The sequence below is a fragment of the Canis lupus genome, chromosome 1 (genome assembly GCF_003254725.2).
Source record: "Canis lupus dingo isolate Sandy chromosome 1, ASM325472v2, whole genome shotgun sequence".
In the NCBI taxonomy this organism is placed as follows: Eukaryota; Metazoa; Chordata; class Mammalia; order Carnivora; family Canidae; genus Canis; species Canis lupus.
The window spans coordinates 99,173,808-99,191,014 of NC_064243.1; the positions used below are offsets into that span (position 1 = coordinate 99,173,808).

The window sequence follows — 17,207 nt, forward strand, 5'->3', positions numbered from 1 at the left end:
GAAAATCAAATGGAGGAGCTAGATATCACACAGAAAAGAACTAAGCTAGCAGACTTATGAAAATTAAAACCTAAGTTAGCAATGGGGGAAGCTCAGTATTAAGTACATTCAAAAGCATTCTGAACAGGCAGCACGAAGTACCTCTGCAGATGAGGGTCAACTCAGGAAGACTCAAAGTGGGAAAACTAAGATTTCTACACTAATAAACTTATACCTGGCCTAACCTCACTCTCCCATCCTCTCTGTATTCCATCTCTTCCTTTCAAGTATCTCAAGTGCCTAAATTCTGTCACCCATTTCTGTATATATTTCAGACTTCCACTGAGATGAGCTACCCAAGACCCTTGGAGGATCAACTCATGATCCCTGTCATGGGGGTTATATCAGTGGAAAAATCAGGAAGCAATTCCAAAAGTGACTCCTTTATTTTTTTCTCTTAACATTTTATTTATTAGAAAGAGAGAGAGTACAAGCCAGGGTAGGAGGACGGAGGCTGAGGGAGATGGAGAAGCAGACTTCTCGCTGGGCAGGGAGCCTGATATGGGGCTCAATCCCAGGACCCCAGGATCATAACCTGAGGTCGGAAGCAGATGCTTAAACAACTGAGTCACCCAGGCCCCCCCAAAAGTGATACCTTCTTTAAAAGATGATACTCTTGTCCAAAGCTCCCAAATTCCAATGCACAGCTGAATTAGCTTCCCTTTATGAGTTAGTGCATCACAGATCCTTGGCAATAAAACTTAGTCAATGAGACTAAGAGCACAATAGATGAGGCAGCTCTCATTATCAGTGGTGAACTCCTAAGATTTACAAATTAATGGTGCTGTTCTTCTTTCAATTTCCAGTAATTATTTCTATTACTTGACTATTAAGACACAATGACAAAGCCTGTGTCTTTCTTAGTATCTTCCTCAGACAGCTTTAGAACAGTATAATGCATACCATAATGTTAAAAAGATACTTGACAAAACAAGTTTACCACAACCACACAAATAGTTACCTTAAAGAATTTTATTTTTTAAGATATATTCATTTTTAAGAGAGAGAACCCATGGGGGAGAGGGGGAGAGAGAATCCCAAGCAGACTCCCCACAGAGCACAGGGCCCAACACAGGGAATAATCCCACTACCCTGAGATCATAACCACCTGGGGCAAAATAAAGAGTCGGACACTGACTGAGCCCCCCAGGTAACCTTACCTTGCAGAATTCTGATTTAATGTCATGACAACCAGTTTCCTATGCATAAGGTAAGCTTTAATATCACTTCTAAATTAAAATTAATGCTTACTCTTTTCTGTCTTCTCAGTGCTTGTTAAGTCCTCTGTCTTCATAGAGTAATTTCTTATATTGATACCAGTAAGTGTGCTTAGAAAAAGAAGTTCTGATTCTAAATGTTCAAGATGACTTTGCAGATCTTTCGAAGAGGCCCATCCTTCAGAATCTGATGGATATATTTCTCGAAGTGATTTTCTAAAAAGCAAATAGAGTAAATAATTACTCCAATGAAGAAACCACTAACAAATACTTTACCTAATAACTACAAATTTCTTAAACCATTTCCATTTTCTTACTCTCTTCCCACAAAAACTATCTCATTTTTCTCAAAACCAAAGTAGCTATTAACAGTGTAATCTTTAATCTCAAATTAACACAAAGCTAACTTAATTATATCACTATATTTCTACCTATTACAAACAACTGTAAAATAAAGTATATCAAGAGTACTCTGGGGCAGCCTCGGTGGCACTGGGGGCAGCAGTTTAGCACCTGCCTTCAGCCCAGGGCATGATCCTGGAGTCCCAGGATCGAGTCCCACGTCGGACTCCCTGCATTGAGCCTGCTTCTCCCTCTGCCTGTGTCTCTGCTTCTCTCTCTCTCTCTGTGTCTCTCATGAATAAATAAAATCTTTAAAAAAATAAAAATAAAAATAAAAATAAAAATAAAAATTACTTTAAGAGATGCCTGGGTGGCTCAGTTAAGCATCCGCCTCTTGATTTTCGCTCAGGTCAAGATCTCAGGGTCAGGTGATTGAGCCCCACATCAGGCTCCTTGCTAATAAGCAAGGAGTCTGCTTAGGATTCTCTCTCTCCTTCTTCCTCTGCCCCTCCCTACACTTGCATGTGTGCTCTCTAAATAAATAAAATCCTTTTAAAAAAATTACTTCAAGCTGAGAAAATAAATGAAACCAAGAAGCAGTCTTCATGTACAAATGATAAATTCCTGCCAAGTAAATACCAAGTATCACAGAAAACTATAAATGAAAAAAACTTCAAGGTATTTCTGACAGAGCAAACTGATAAAAGAATTAAAGTATCACATTGAAAGATAGATACATAGAATCCATAAAAAAGAATATGGCTGAGAAAGGAAAGAATGGGGAGTTATTGTTTAAATACAGAGTTTCACTTTGGGATGATGAAAAAGTTCTAGAGATGGACAGTGGTGTTGGATGCATGACAATGTGAAAGAACTTATTAGTGCAACTGAATTGCATACTTTAAAAAGGCTAGAACAATAAGTTTTATGTTATATATATTTTACCATACACCAAAAATAGACAAACTGCATATTCTCATAGCAGTGATTTACTCTGAGCAAAATATCATTACTGCACTTCAATTAATGTCATGAGTTTCAATGATTTGGAGTTACATGCATTATTGGCTTTGTAGTTTTATCATTTTTTTAAAGATTTACTTTATTTATTCATGAGAGACACAGAGAGACAGGAGAGAGAGGCAGAAGGAGAAGCAGGCTCCTCGCAGGGAGCCCGATGTGGGACTCGATCCCAGATCCTGGGATCATGCCCTGAGCTCAAGGCAGACGCTCAACCGCTGAGCCACCCAGGCATCCCAGTTTTATCATTTGTTAATTTCAACTTAGCATAATTTTTCTTGGTCAAAATTAAGAGTTCCACAAGGAAATTTTCTCTGTTAAAAGAGATCTACAAAAGACCTGATTTTAAAAATCAATGATCTAGGATTCTGGGAAGCTGGTGGAGAAGGGAGCACCAGGAATCCGCTACCTCACCTAAACAATAATTACACTGACAAAATCTGTATGATCAAATTTGTAAACCTGTGGAGTCTGCTGAAGGCCTACAACTTCCAGGGGAAGGCTTGAAGTTAACTGCAGTGACTTTTGGGCAATTTCAGCTCTTAGCACAGTAGTAGCTATGTATCCCTCACTCCAACAACAGGCGCAAAGCTGTGTACATGTTCCTGAAGCAGGGTGCACATGCTTTAGAAAAGCAAGAGGCAAAAACAGACTCTGTCCACCAAATACTGGGTATCTGTGCTGATTGCCGCTTCTGACCAGAAAGGTACAAAGAGATAGCCTTGATGCTGCTGCTTTTCCCTTTGTTACTCCACTCCATCTAAGGTGAGATCCAGGAGAGTTAAAGAACCACTGCTGTTTTCTCCCCCCCTTATTGTTGGCTTTTCCCCATTTAAGTCACACATTAAAGATTAAGACATTCAAAATTGACTAATATATAAGGAAAACTTGAAAGTGACTACACATGCCCAAGGAAAGGCTCAGAAAAGACCTAAGAAGACAATTAAGTTTGCACCTCAGGCTTATCTTCAGCACACAGCCTAAAAATTAACAAAGCTAAACAAGCAAGCAAACAAAAACCACTAAAACAGCAAGCCATAGGGATGGGGTGGGAAATCAGATTTCCAAAGTCACCACCTTATTAGATTAAAATGTCCAGTGCTCAACAACAACAAAATTACAAGGCATCCAAAGAAACAAAGTATGACCTTCAAAAAAAAAACTTTAACAAGATTTGTCCCTGAGAAAGACTTAATGGCAGATATATTATACAACGACTTTAAGACAACAGTCCTGAAAATACTCAAAGATAGAGGATATGAAGAAAATTAAGAAAATGATGTGTGAACCAAATGGAAAGTTCAATAAAGAGATTTTTAAAATCCTAAAAAGAAACCAAAAAGGAATTCTGGAGCCGAAAGGCACAATAACTAAAATGAAAAATTCACTAGAGTGATTCAAAGGCACATGTAAGCAGGCAGAGGAATCAGTGATTCTGAAGATAAGACAACAGACATTATTGAGGCTGAGGTCCAGAAAGAAAAAAGACTGAAGAGAGGAACAAAGTATAAAGGATTGGGGATCCCTGGGTGGTGCAGCGGTTTATCGCCTGCCTTTGGCCCAGGGCGCGATCCTGGAGACCCGGGATCGAGTCCCACGTCGGGCTCCCGGTGCATGGAGCCTGCTTCTCCCTCTGCCTGTGTCTCTGCCTCTCTCTCTCTCTCTCTCTGTGTGACTATCATAAATAAATAAAAATTTTAAAAAAATAAATAAATAAAGGATTGTATGGGACACCAACAAAAGAACCAACATACGCAACATAGGAGTCCCCAGAAGACAGAAAGAGTTAGACCAACAGAAGAAATAATGATTGAAAACTTCCCAAATTTTATGAATGACATTAATATGAAAATACAAGACATTCAACAAACTCCAGAATGAACTCAAAGAGACTCACACCAGATGTAGTCAAATTTTCAAAAGCCACGCATAAAGACAAACCTTGAAAGCATCAAGAAAAAAGCAAACCATCACATACAATGGTTCCTCAATAACATAGGAGACCTCCTCTCAGAAATTTTGGATCAGGGGTTCCTAGGGGGCTCAAGTCAGTGAAGCATCTGCCTTTGGCTCAGGTCATGATCTTAGGTCTTGGGATCAAGTCCTGCATCAGGTTCTCTGCTCAGCAGGGAGTCTGCCTCTTCCTCTCATTCTCCCTCTGCTTGTGCTCTCTCCCCCTCAAATAAATAAAATATTAAATTAAAAAAAAAGAAATTTTGGATGACAGAAGACAGTGGGCCTATATAATCAAAGTGCAAAAAACAAACAAAAAACTGTGAAGCAACAATCGTATGTATACCTCATCCAACTGTGCTTTGCTTTGTTGTGCTTCCCAAATATTACATTTTTTTACTAAAGATTTGTGGCAACCCCGTGTTGAACAAGTTTAATGGTCCCATCTTTTCCAACAGTATTTGCACATTTTGTGTCTCTGTATCACATTTTGGTAATTATCACAGTATCTCAAACTTTTTCACTACTATTGCATTTGTTATGGTGACCAAGGAAGTAGTAAACAAACATTTCTTGCCTGGCTATCATATCATTAATACTCAGTACATAGAAACACCCACCCAGTTCCTTGTCCTTCCTCTGAAAGAGGCATATTCACATACTTTAAAAGTTGCTGCCTGAAAGTCTGGTTCAAATCAGCCTGAATCTGGCAGCTGACTGTCCCCACTTTCAGACACTGACAAATCTTGTCATACCTTGAGTTCTTGATAATCACTAAGAATAGAATAGACTGCTAAGACAATCACAAAGGTTTGAGAGACAACCAAGACCAAGAGCAGGACTGAAAAAAAAGCTCATCTATTACATGAAACCACACCTACAAAAACTGCAAAAATATGGCTCTTTTATCTAGGGCAAAGAAACCAGCAGTCATAGAAAATGAAACAGAAAAATATGTTCAAAATGAAAAAATAAGACAAAATCTCAGAAACAGATCTAAATGAAACGGAGATTGGTCAAACAGTGAGAATTTCAACAAGAGGGAGAAAGCATAAGATACTAAATAGAAGTTGCAGAGCAGCTTGACTACAATAAATGTACTACATTATTCAACAGAGAAGTTTAACATCAGACTAGATAAAGAAGTATCAGTAAACTTGAAGACAGAGCTGTGGATATCATCCAAATAGAGCAGCAAAAAAGTAAAAAGAATAAAACAAAAAGAAGGTAGCTTAGTGGGGTTATGCACAAAAAACAAACGAACATTTGAGTTTAGGGGTCCTAGAAGAAGGAGAGAGAAAGAGGCAGAAAATTTATTTGAAGAACTGAAAATTTACCTTTCTTTTCTCTGGAGAAAGAAAGAGGGATCCAGATCTAGTAAGCCTAAGTAAACCAAATTAGATGAACCCAAAAACCCATACCAAGACATTTTACAAAGTATCAGATGTTAAAGGACAGAATCTTCAAAGCAGCAAAAGAAAGAAAACTTGTTTCGTACTAGGGAACCCCATAAGACTATAAGCAGACTTCAGCAAAAACATTGTAGGCTAGAAGAAAGTGGTATGATATATATAAAATAATGAGAGTGAAAAAATACCAATTAACAATACTCATTCTGGCCAAGTTGTCTTTCAGAACTAAAAGAGAGCTTTTTTTAGACAAGTTAAAGGAATTCACCACCAGACTGGCCTTACAAGAAATGTTAAAGGGAATTCCTTTAAGATTTTTAAATCTTAAAAATAATAAAATAAATATCAAAAACATGAAATGTGCGATAGAAGAGTAAAAACAGAGCTTTACAATGCATTTGAAGTTATCAAATTAAAATATTCAAATTAACATATAGCCATAAATACAAAATATACAGAACATTCCACCTAGTTCCTTCTTTTTTTTTTTTAGGATTTTATTTATTTATTCATGAGAGACACAGAGAGAGAGAGAGAGAGAGAGAGAGAGAGAGAGAGAGAGAGAGGGGCAGGGACACAGGCAGAGGGAGAAGCAGGCTCCATGCAAGGAGCCCGACATGGGACTTGATCCCAAGTCTCCAGGATCACAGCCTGGGCTGAAGGCGGTGCTAAACCGCTGAGTCACCCAGGCTGCCCTCCACCTAGTTCTTTTCAAGCAGAAATGGAACATTCTCCAAGAGAGGTCATATGTTAAACATAAAACATGACTTAACTAATTTAAGACTGAGATCATATCAACCAACTTTTTCAAACACAATGCTTGAACCTAGAAATCACAAGCAGAACACTGGACAATTCACAAATACATGGGGATTAAACAATATACTACACTGAGCAACCAATGGGTCAAAGAAAAAAAATCAAAAGTGAAGTCCAAAAAACCTTGAGAGAAATGAAAATACAGCATAAAAAAACTCATGGGCTGCAGCAAAAACAGTCCTAAGAGGAAAGTTCATAGCAGTAAACACCTACCTTAATTAAGAAACAAGAATCTCAAATAAACAACCTGATTTTATACCTCAAGAAACTAGACAAAGTAGATGAATGAAGCCCAAAGTTAGAAGGAATGATATAACAAAGATCCAGGCTGCTGGCCAGAGAGGTGGAGGGGGAGGCAGAATGGAATGGTGACAAACAGACTCAAAAAAAAAAAAAAAAAAAAAAAAAAAAAGGTTGAAAGCTTGATTTTTGAAAAAATACATAAAAAATTATCTAGAATTACTAAGAGAGAATTCAAATAAAATCATAAATTAAAGGAGATGTTACAACTGACACTACAGAAATACCAAAGATAGTAACACTATAAAAAAATAATACACCAACATATTGGCCAACCCAGAAGAAAATTCCCCGGAACATACAACTCCCAAGACCAAATCATAGAGAACAGAAAATGCACATAGAGGTGTCTGGGTGGCTCAGTTAAGTGTCTGCCTTCAATTTGGGTTGTGATCTGAGGGTCCTGGTATCAAGCCCTAAGTCAAGGTCCAGGGAGTCTGCTTCTCCCTCTCCCTCTCCCCCTGCCTCTGCCTCGCACCCCTGCTCATGCTCACTCTCTTGCTCACTAGAGTTCTCTCTCTCTCAAATAAGTAAATAAAATCTTTAAAGAAAAAAAACAAAAAAAAAAGTAAATAGACCAATTAACAGAACATTTAGTTAGTAATCAAACTCTACCTACAAAGTAAGGTCTAAAACTCGACAGCTTCACTGGGGAATTCAACCAATAATTTTTAAGAAAATTAACACTGACCCTTCCCAAACTCTTTCAAATAACAGAAGAGGAACAAACGCTTACAAACTCATCTTACGAGGATAGGATTACCCTCATATCAAAACCAGACATGAAAACTGTAAGAAAATTACAAGCCAGTATCCCTGATGAGCACAGACGCAAAAATGCCCAACAAAATATTAGCAAACTGAGTTCAACGTTAAAAGGATCACACACCATGATCAAATGAAATTTATTTATTAAAAAATTTATTTATTCATGAGAGACACAAAGAGAGAGGCAGCGACATAGGCAGAGAGAGAAGCAGGCTCCCTGTAGGGAGTCCAATGTAGGACTCGATTCCAGGACCCCAGGATTATGCCCTGAGCCAAAGGCAGATGCTCGACAGCTGAGCCACCCAGGTGTCCCTGATCAAGTGGAATTTAGTCCAGGAATGCAAAGATGGTTCAACATTCACAACAAACAAGCTGATATATAACAAACTTAAGGATAATAATCATACGATCATCTCAATTGATGCTGAAAAAGCATTATGACAAAATTCAACATCCATTTATGGTAAAACCTCTCAATAGTAGGCACAGAGGGAGTATACTTTAACTTAATAAAGGCCATATATGACAAAGCAACAGTTAACATCACACTCAAAAAGCTGAAAACTTTTCTTCCAAGATCAAGGCGAGGATGCCCATTCTTGCCACTTTTGTTCAACATAGAAGTTGAAGTCAGTAGAAGTAGTAGTCAGTAGAAGTCAGAGCAATCAGGAAAGAAAAATAAAAGAAATCCAACTGGAAAAGTAAAACTGTCACTATTTGAAGATAACATGATATTCTATACAGAAAACCCGAAAGAATCTCCAAAAAAAAAAGTTAGAATAAACACATTCAGTAAAGTTATTAAAAGCAATACACAGAAGTCTGTTGTGTTTCTATATACTAATAACCATCAGAAAGAGAAATTCAGAAAACAATCCCATTTACAATTGCATCAAGAATAACAACATACCTAGGAATAAATTTAACCAAAGAAGTGAAAATCTGTACCCTGAAAACTGTAAGACATTGATGAAAGAAACTGAAGGCACAAATAAATGTAAAGATATCCATATTAATGGACTGGAATAAGTAATATCACTAAAATGTCTATACTACCCAAAGCAATCTACAAGTTCAATGTAATCCCCATCAAAATGCCAATGGAATTTTTCAAAAGACATAGAAAAGACAATTCTAACGTGTTTATAGAAGTACAAAGAATCCAAATAGCTCAAACTATTTTGACAAAGTAAAATGCCAGGGGATCCCTGGGTGGCTCAGCGGTTTAGCGCCTGCCTTTGGCCCAGGGCATGATCCTGGAGTCCTGGGATCAAGTCCCACATCAGGCTCCCTGCATGAAGCCTGCTTCTCCCTCTGCCTGTGTGTCTCTGCCTCTCTCTCTCTCTGTCTCTCTCATGAATGAATAAATAAAATCTTAAAAAAAAAAAAAAAAGCAATGCTAGAGGCATCACACTTCCTGATCTCACGCTATATTACAAAGCTATAGTCAAAATAACGTGATACTAAAAAATGTGTTTATATATATGTACATATATATAATATATACATATATACACATATATTATTGGCATAAAAACAGACACAAAGATCAACGGAACTGAATAAAGAATCCAGAAATAAATGCATTCATATAGAGTCAATTAATTTACAACAAAGGAGCCAAGAATACACAACAGGAAAAGAATGGTTTCTTCAACAAAAGTAGGAAAACTGGGTAGCCAATACAAAAGAATGAAACTGGACCACTATCTTACACTACATACAAAAATTAACTCAAAATGCACTAAAGACTTGAACATAAGACCAGAAACTATGAAACTCCTAAAAGAAAGTAATGGCAGTAAACTCTCTGTATCTGTCTTGGCACGGACTTTTTGGATTACATATCAAAAGAAAATACAACAAAAGCAGAAATCAACATGTGGGACTACATCAACTGAACAATTCCTCTACAGCAAAGGAAATCAGTAAAATAAAGGCTAACTATGGAATGGGAGAAAATATTTGCAAGTCATGTTATCTGCCAAGGAGTTAATATCCAAAAAATATAAAGAATTCACATAACTCAGTAGTAAAAGAAAAAAAATCTGATTAAAAAATGGACAGATGGGGGATCCCTGGGTGGCGCAGGGGTTTGGCGCCTGCCTTTGGCCCTGGGCGCGATCCTGGAGACCCGGGATCGAATCCCACATCGGGCTTCCGGTGCATGGAGCCTGCTTCTCCCTCTGCCTGTGTCTCTGCCTCTCTCTCTGTGAATATCATAAATAAATAAACATTAAAAAAAAAATGGACAGATGGGATGCCTGGGTGGCTCAGTTAAGTGTCTGCCTCTTGATTTTGGTCCAGGTTATGATTTCAGGGTGAAGAGATTGACGTGGCGTCCAGTTCCACACTGCTTAAGAGTCTCTCTTCTCCATCTCCTCCTGCCCCTCCCTACACTCCCCCCTCACACATGCACTATACATTCTCTCCCTCTCTAAAAAATAAGAGGGGGTGCGGTCGGGGCAGAGAATCTGAATAGGTATTTTTCCAAAGAAGATATACATCTGGCAAAGAGGTACATACAAAAGGTTTTCAACATCACTAATCATGACAAAAATGCAAATCAAAACCACAATGAGGTATATCTCCTCACACTTGTCAAAATGGATTATCATAAACACAAGAAATAAAGAGTTAGTGAGAATGTGGACACAAGCGAATCTTTTTGCATTGTTGATAGTAATATAAAGTGGTGTCACCAATATAGAAAACAGTATGAAGTTTCCTCAAAAAATTAAAAATAGAACTAACCATGTGAGACAGCAATTCCACTTCTGGGTACTTACCTGAATGAAACTAAAACACTAACTCAGTAAGATAATATGCATCCTCATGTTCACTGCAGAAGTATTGAGAACTTAACTGTCAGCAGATAAATGAACAAAGATGTAGTGGATATCATAAAACTGAAATATTCAGCCACATAAGCAAATCTTTCCATTTGTGACTACATGGATGGACCCTGAGGGCATTATGTTAAATGAATTAAGTCATATCAAGATAGACAAACATATGATCCCACTGATATGTGGAATCTTAAAAATCCCGAACTCATAGAAATAGAGTAGACTGATGGTTGCCAGGGGCAAGGATGAGGGGTTTGGGAAAATGGGTGAAGGTGGTCAAAGGGTACAAATTTCCATTTATAAAATTTTAAAAGCCTGGGGATGTACTGTACAGCATAATGACTATACTTAATAGTGTACTGATATCTGAAGGCTGATAAAATAGTAAATCTTAAAATTTCATATAAAAAAAAACTTGTAACTATGTGTGTATGGACATTAACCAGACTTAGTGTCATATCATTTTGCAATTTGTACAAATATCAAATCATTATATTGTACACCTGAAACTAAGATAATCTTATATGTCAACTATACCTCAATAAAAAACTAAAATAATAATTGGAGACTTCAATACCCCACTTACAATAATGTACAGAACAACTACAGAGAGTTAAGGAGAGTAGTGAAATAACACAATAAGCCAATTAGACCTAATAGATGTATACAGAACATTCTACACAACAGACAAATCTAACAGACAAATAAATTCTTCTCAAGTGCATGTGGGACATTTTCCAGGACTGGGTAGCAAAATAAATCTCTACGTATTTTAAAATATAGTTATCATACAAAGTATCTTCTCCAACCACAATGGTATAAGGATAGATTATCAATAACAGAAGGGAAACTGAAAAATTCACAAAATTGTGGAAGTTAACATACTTTTAAACAATCAAAAGACTCAAGATGAAACCACAAGGGAAATGAGAAAATACTTGAAGACAAAAATGAAAATACAAAATATCAGAATTTAAGAGACATGGGAAAAGATGCTGGGGGACGGAACAGATGGTGATAGGGGAGCAGTGGCATTTGTAACGCAAACACTTAAAGAACAAAATCCCAAATCAACAACCTAATATTACAACTGAAAAAAAAATGAACTAAACCAAAGATAACAGAAAGAAAAAGATAATAAAAGTTAGAGCAGAGAGAAATGAAAGATAACAGAAAAACAGAGAAAATGAATGAAACCAAAGGTTGGCTCTTTGAAAGGATCAGTAAAACTGACAAAACTTAACCTAGATGGGACTAAAAAAGAGTGATAATGGGCACCTCACTGGCTCAGGTGGTAGAGCATGGGACTCTTGATCTTGGGGTCATGAGTTCGAGCCCCATGCTGGGTGTAGAGTTTACTTAAAAAGAAAACAAAACAAAAATAGACTCAAATTACTAAAATCAGAAATGAAAATAGAGACATCACCAATTCTACAAAAATAAAAAGGATTATGGGAGTATTATGAATAACTATATGCCAATACATTGGATAACCTACATGAAATGGCTAAATTCCTAGAAACACAAACCCTACCAAGATTAAATCATGAGATAAGAAATATGAATACTTATAATTAGTCTGACTGAATCCATAATCAAAAAATCTCCAAAAAAGAAAAGTTCTAGACCTGATAACTACATGAGTTAATTGTATTATACATTTAAATAAACACTAACCAATCCTTTCCAAACTTCTTCAAAAAGTTGGGGAAGGAACAATTTGTAACTCATTTATTAGGCCAGCACAACCTTGATACCAAAGTCAGACAAAGACATTCCAAGAAAACTACAGACCAAAATTACTTATGAACATTAATGTAAAAACCCTTAACAGAAGCAGTAAATCAAAAGCAGCAGCATATAAAAGAGATTACACATCATGACCAAACGAGATTTATTTCTGTAATGCAAAGATGGTTCCACATAGGAAAATTGATCAATGTAATATACATTAACAGAAAGAAGGGGAGAAAAAAGACACAGTTATCTCAATTAATGGATAAAAAGCATTTGACAAAATTTAACACATTTCAATGATAATATACTCAAAAACTAGGAACAGAAGGAAATTATCTTAAAATAATAAAAGCCATATAGCAAAAAAGATAAGGATGTCCACTTTCACCACTAAAACATGGTTCTGGAAATCCTAGATAGAGCAATTAGGCAAGAAACAGAAATAAAAGACATCCAAATTGGAAAGGAAGTAAAATTATCTCTGTTTACAGATAATATCTTATATGTTCAAAAGCCTAAAGATTCCATACACACACAAAAAAATGCTACAATAAATGAATTCAGCTAAGTATCAGGATATAAAGTCACCACGCAAAACTCAGATGCATTTCTATAAACCAACAATGAACAATCTGAAAGGCAAATTACAAAAACAATTCCATTTACAACAGCATCAAAAACCTTACTTAGGAATTAACCTTAAAAAGGAATTTACCAGCTGCCTTTGGCTCAGGTCACGATCTCAGAATCCTGGGATCAAGTCCCACATCAGGCTCCCTGCTCAGCAGGGAGTCTGCTTCTCCCTGTCCCCCTCCCCTCTACTGGCGCTCTTTCTCTCTCAAAATAAATAAAATCTTTAATAAAAAAGAGAATTTACCTTAGGAAGGTAAAATATTTGTACAATGAAAATCACAAAACAGGGCAGCCCCGGTGGCCCAGCAGTTTGGCGCTGCCTTCAGCCGGGGGTGTGATCCTGGAGACCCAGGATCAAGTCCCACAACAGGCTCCCTGCATGGAGCCTGCTTCTCCCTCTGCCCGTATCTCTGCCTCTCTCTGTGTGTCTGTCATGAATAAATAAAATCTTAAAAAAAAAAAAAATCACAAAACATCACTGAAAAAATCGTTTCACATAAATAAAAACACATCTTAGTTTAATGAATTAGAAGACAATATAAATAGGTAATAAAATATCAGTATTACCCACAAGCAATCTATAGACTCAATGCAATCCCTACCAAATTCCCAATGAGAATTTTTGCAGAAAAGAAAAACCCATCATAAAATTCAGATGGAATTTCAAGGGATCCCAAATAGCCAAAATAATCTTGATTAAGAACAAAACTGGAGGACTCGTACTTCCTGACTTCAAAACTGAGAGCTAATCAAAACAGTGTAGTAGTATTAGCATAAAGACAGATGAATGAATGGGTTAGAAATAAAAGAACCTACAAATAAACCCTCACATATATGATCACATGATTTTTTAAAAAAGATTTTATTTATTCATGAGAGACACAGAGAGAGAGGCAGAGAGGGAAGCAGGCTCCATACAGGAAGCCCGATGTGGGACTCGATCCTGGGACTCAGGGATCACACCCTGAGCCAAAGGCAGACACACTCAACCACTGAGTCACCCAGGTGCCCCAGATCACATGATTTTTGACAAGCTTACTAATACCATTCCAATGGTGCTGGAAAAACTGAATATCTATATGCAAAAGTATGAATTTGGACCCTTCCCTAATACCACATTGGATCAAACATCTAAATGTAAAACCTAAAACAAACTCTTAGAACAAAATATTGGACAGAAGTTTCATAACATGGGCTTTGGGTAATGATTTCTTGGATATAAGCAGCAAAGGCAGATGTAACAAAAGAAAGAATAGACAAATTGGACTTCATGAACGTTTTAAAAATTTTACAACATGTCACTATCAAGAGAGTAAAAAAAGCAATTCACAGAATGAGAAAATCTCCTATTTGCTAATCATGTATCTGATATGGTTTTAATTTCCAAATATATCAAGTACTTCTAAAGCAACAAAAACCAACCTGTTTGAAAGTGGGCAAAAGACTTGAACAGACATTCCCCCAAAGAGGATATAAGAATGACAATGTAGGACCTGACAGTTGGCTTTTCTTATCCTGAAGCAACTACCTGACAAACTCTGATTGCAGAGGCATCTGCTATTGCCAATAAATAGCGCCAGCCACAGGTCTCAAAAGCCAGGTTGCCTTCCCACACTGAAAATTCCTTTAGAGATCTTGGTTAATTTCAATAACTGACCATTTGGGCCACTTGTTTTTTTCTCTTCCTGTGCTTATAGTCCTACTCTTATGTTTAAGTTCACCAATAAAGTCTGAGCCCTTGAAACTCTAGGCCCCCCACCCTCAACGCCAGTAAAAGCAGAACCGCATCCCTATTATCTTGTTCTGTCTGCACCAATAACCTGGTTGTGTGGCCCCCATGGCATGTCTTGTACACTCCAGTATCATTAATAATAAACTATTTTTTTTCTTCAAAGTTTTCTAAAGGTTCTTACGGAAGGGTATCTTGCAATCCTAAGAAGCACAAGGTTCAGTCCAATCACTACAGGTTTGGAAAGGAGAAAGGTCTCTGGGAAGCTCACTGGCTCCAGGCATTTCTAATCAATAGCATTACTACAGAGAGGCTGTGACCGGTACGAAACGATAGCGAATAAACACAGATGTTCAGTATCACTAATCATTAGAGAATGGACCTCACACCTATTAGAATAACTACTATCAAAAAAGAAAACCAGGAAAAAAACAATATTGGGGAGAATGTCGAAAACATGGAACCCCCACGCACTGTTGGTGGGAATGTAAAATGGTACACCCACTGTGGCCCGCTTGTCCCTCTGCCTCTGCCTGCCGCTCCCCCCCCCCCCCAGCTCATGCTCTTTCTCTATCAAATAAAATAATAAAAAAAAATAACCAAAATCCTGAACATGTAGTATCTCCCACAATCTGGATCTGTCTTCCCTTCCCGACTGGATGTTTGAGAAGGCATATTGCATGAGTGGTCTACACACCTCACTGGGCTAACACTGACAATCTTGTGGCCAGGAGTCTAGCTGCTTCACAAACTTTCAAATATGCATAAAACTGTGTGTGTGTGCGCGCGTGTGTGTGTGTGTGTGCGCGCGCGCATGCGTGCGGGGGGTGGGGTGTTAAAAAGCACAGGACTCATCAGGTGGGGTGGGCCCAGGATTTCTATTTCTACGTAACTGCCAGGTAACAGTAACGCTTCCAACTGGGGAGCACCCCAGCGCAGCAAGGGGCCTCAGCTCATTGGCACCCCGCTCGCACCTCGCACCGCCAAAGAACACAGGTGTCCCGGGTCACGGGCTCTCCTCTCCCTTTGCCCAGTTCCGGCTACCTTCACTGTCCCCATCCCACCCTGCACCTGAGCACTTCCGGCCGCACTCGTCCTCCTCCCCGCTTTCTGTGGCCCTCTCTGAGTTGGCTCAGGAGGAGGTCTCTACACCTATCAAATCAGGGTCCACTGAGAAAACGAAGATCAGTTTCCTTCCAACCGTTTGCAAGTTAGAGAAAGCAGGTGCATCCTGACACTCACGGACCCTCCAGGAAGGGGGCTGGGCTTCCAAGTTAGGTTCCCAGGTTCCAAACCCTCTGCGACCTGATCTCCCCAGACTGCGCGCAGGCAACCGGCCTCCCCTAAGCCGGACTTCTTACTCCTAACAGGTCACACGGTACCTTCCTCAGGTGTGTTAGGCGGTAAGAGGTGATGCCCGAAGGGCCGCGGCATCTCCTGGGGTGGGGCCTACACACACACACCCGCGGGCGGCCCCCTCCACACACACGCCCGCACCGCCCCCGCCGCGGTCCTGCAGTCTCCCATCCTGTTTTCTCAGTTATTCCTCCGCGCCTCCGCCCGCCAGGGCCTGGGAAGAACCGGCCAAGGCTCCGCTTTCCTTTGCCAGCTCGACCCTCGGCTACGGCGGCGCCGGGGAGACGGCGACGGGTGCGCCGCCCGCAGACCTTCGCCCGCCCCCAGTGCCCGCGGGCACGTACTGCACAAGCCCAGCGTCTTCCCCCGCCGCCCGCGGCTCCTCGCACGCCCGCCGCAGGGCCGCGATCTCGGCCTCCAGGGCGCAGACCTCCGCCCTCTGGGCGTCCATGGAGCGGCACTAAGTAGCTGCGGCCAGAGAGACGCGGGCGTACCCAGCGCTTCAAGCCTCGCGCGCCGCCGGCTCGAACCATCCCGAAGCTCGGCGGGGGGGGCGGGGGCGGGGCGGCGGGAGCCCCAGGCGTGCCAGGTTCGCGCGCGCAGAATCTCGGGCTTGCCGCCCTCGCTGCCCTCCTCGCCTCAGCCGGCCCCAGCCGTCCCTGCCCCCGCACATAAAGGGCTGGCTCCCACACGAAGCCCGAGGGCGCGACAGCCTCCCCCTCTCCGAGTGGACTGTGGAGCCGCCCGGGCGAGTCGCAAGGGCGAGCGGAGCTTCCGGGACCACGTGACCCGGAGCCTCGAGCTTTTCCGTCCGCTCCTTCACTTTCGCCATGCTGGTCCAGGAATCAAAGAATCCGAGGCGATGGTTGAATAGTAGGAATTAGGGATTTTCGGTTTGGAGTCCTGAGGACATTGAGGGCAGGATGATGGCGGCCTCACGGCACTCCAGAGGGCCGCAAACGAAGAGTACGCGGGAACTGAGTACGGTAGCGGAACCCTGGGAAGCTGGATTGGAAATCCGGGAGGAAGGAAGACA

The 17,207-nt window shown here is 40.0% G+C and overlaps 1 protein-coding gene across 4 annotated transcripts in view; it reads right to left on the reverse strand.

The window, feature by feature from the left end:
- The window catches only part of LOC112644913 (centromere protein P), a 218,030-nt gene extending 201,371 nt beyond the window's left edge, over positions 1-16,659 (reverse strand). For 2 of the 4 annotated variants that reach the window (XM_025423686.3, XM_025423687.3), the window contains exons 1-2: positions 16,516-16,659; positions 1,291-1,472 (exon numbers count right to left, since the gene is read on the reverse strand). In XM_025423686.3, coding sequence (XP_025279471.1) covers positions 1,291-1,472; positions 16,516-16,622 — 289 coding nt within the window. In that variant the 5' untranslated portion in view covers positions 16,623-16,659. Of the gene's footprint in view, positions 1-1,290; positions 1,473-5,908; positions 6,016-16,515 lie in introns of those variants that run through there. The other 2 variants (XM_025423688.2, XM_049094876.1) reach the window with 2 other exon arrangements.
- Positions 16,660-17,207: the final 548 nt, after the last annotated feature.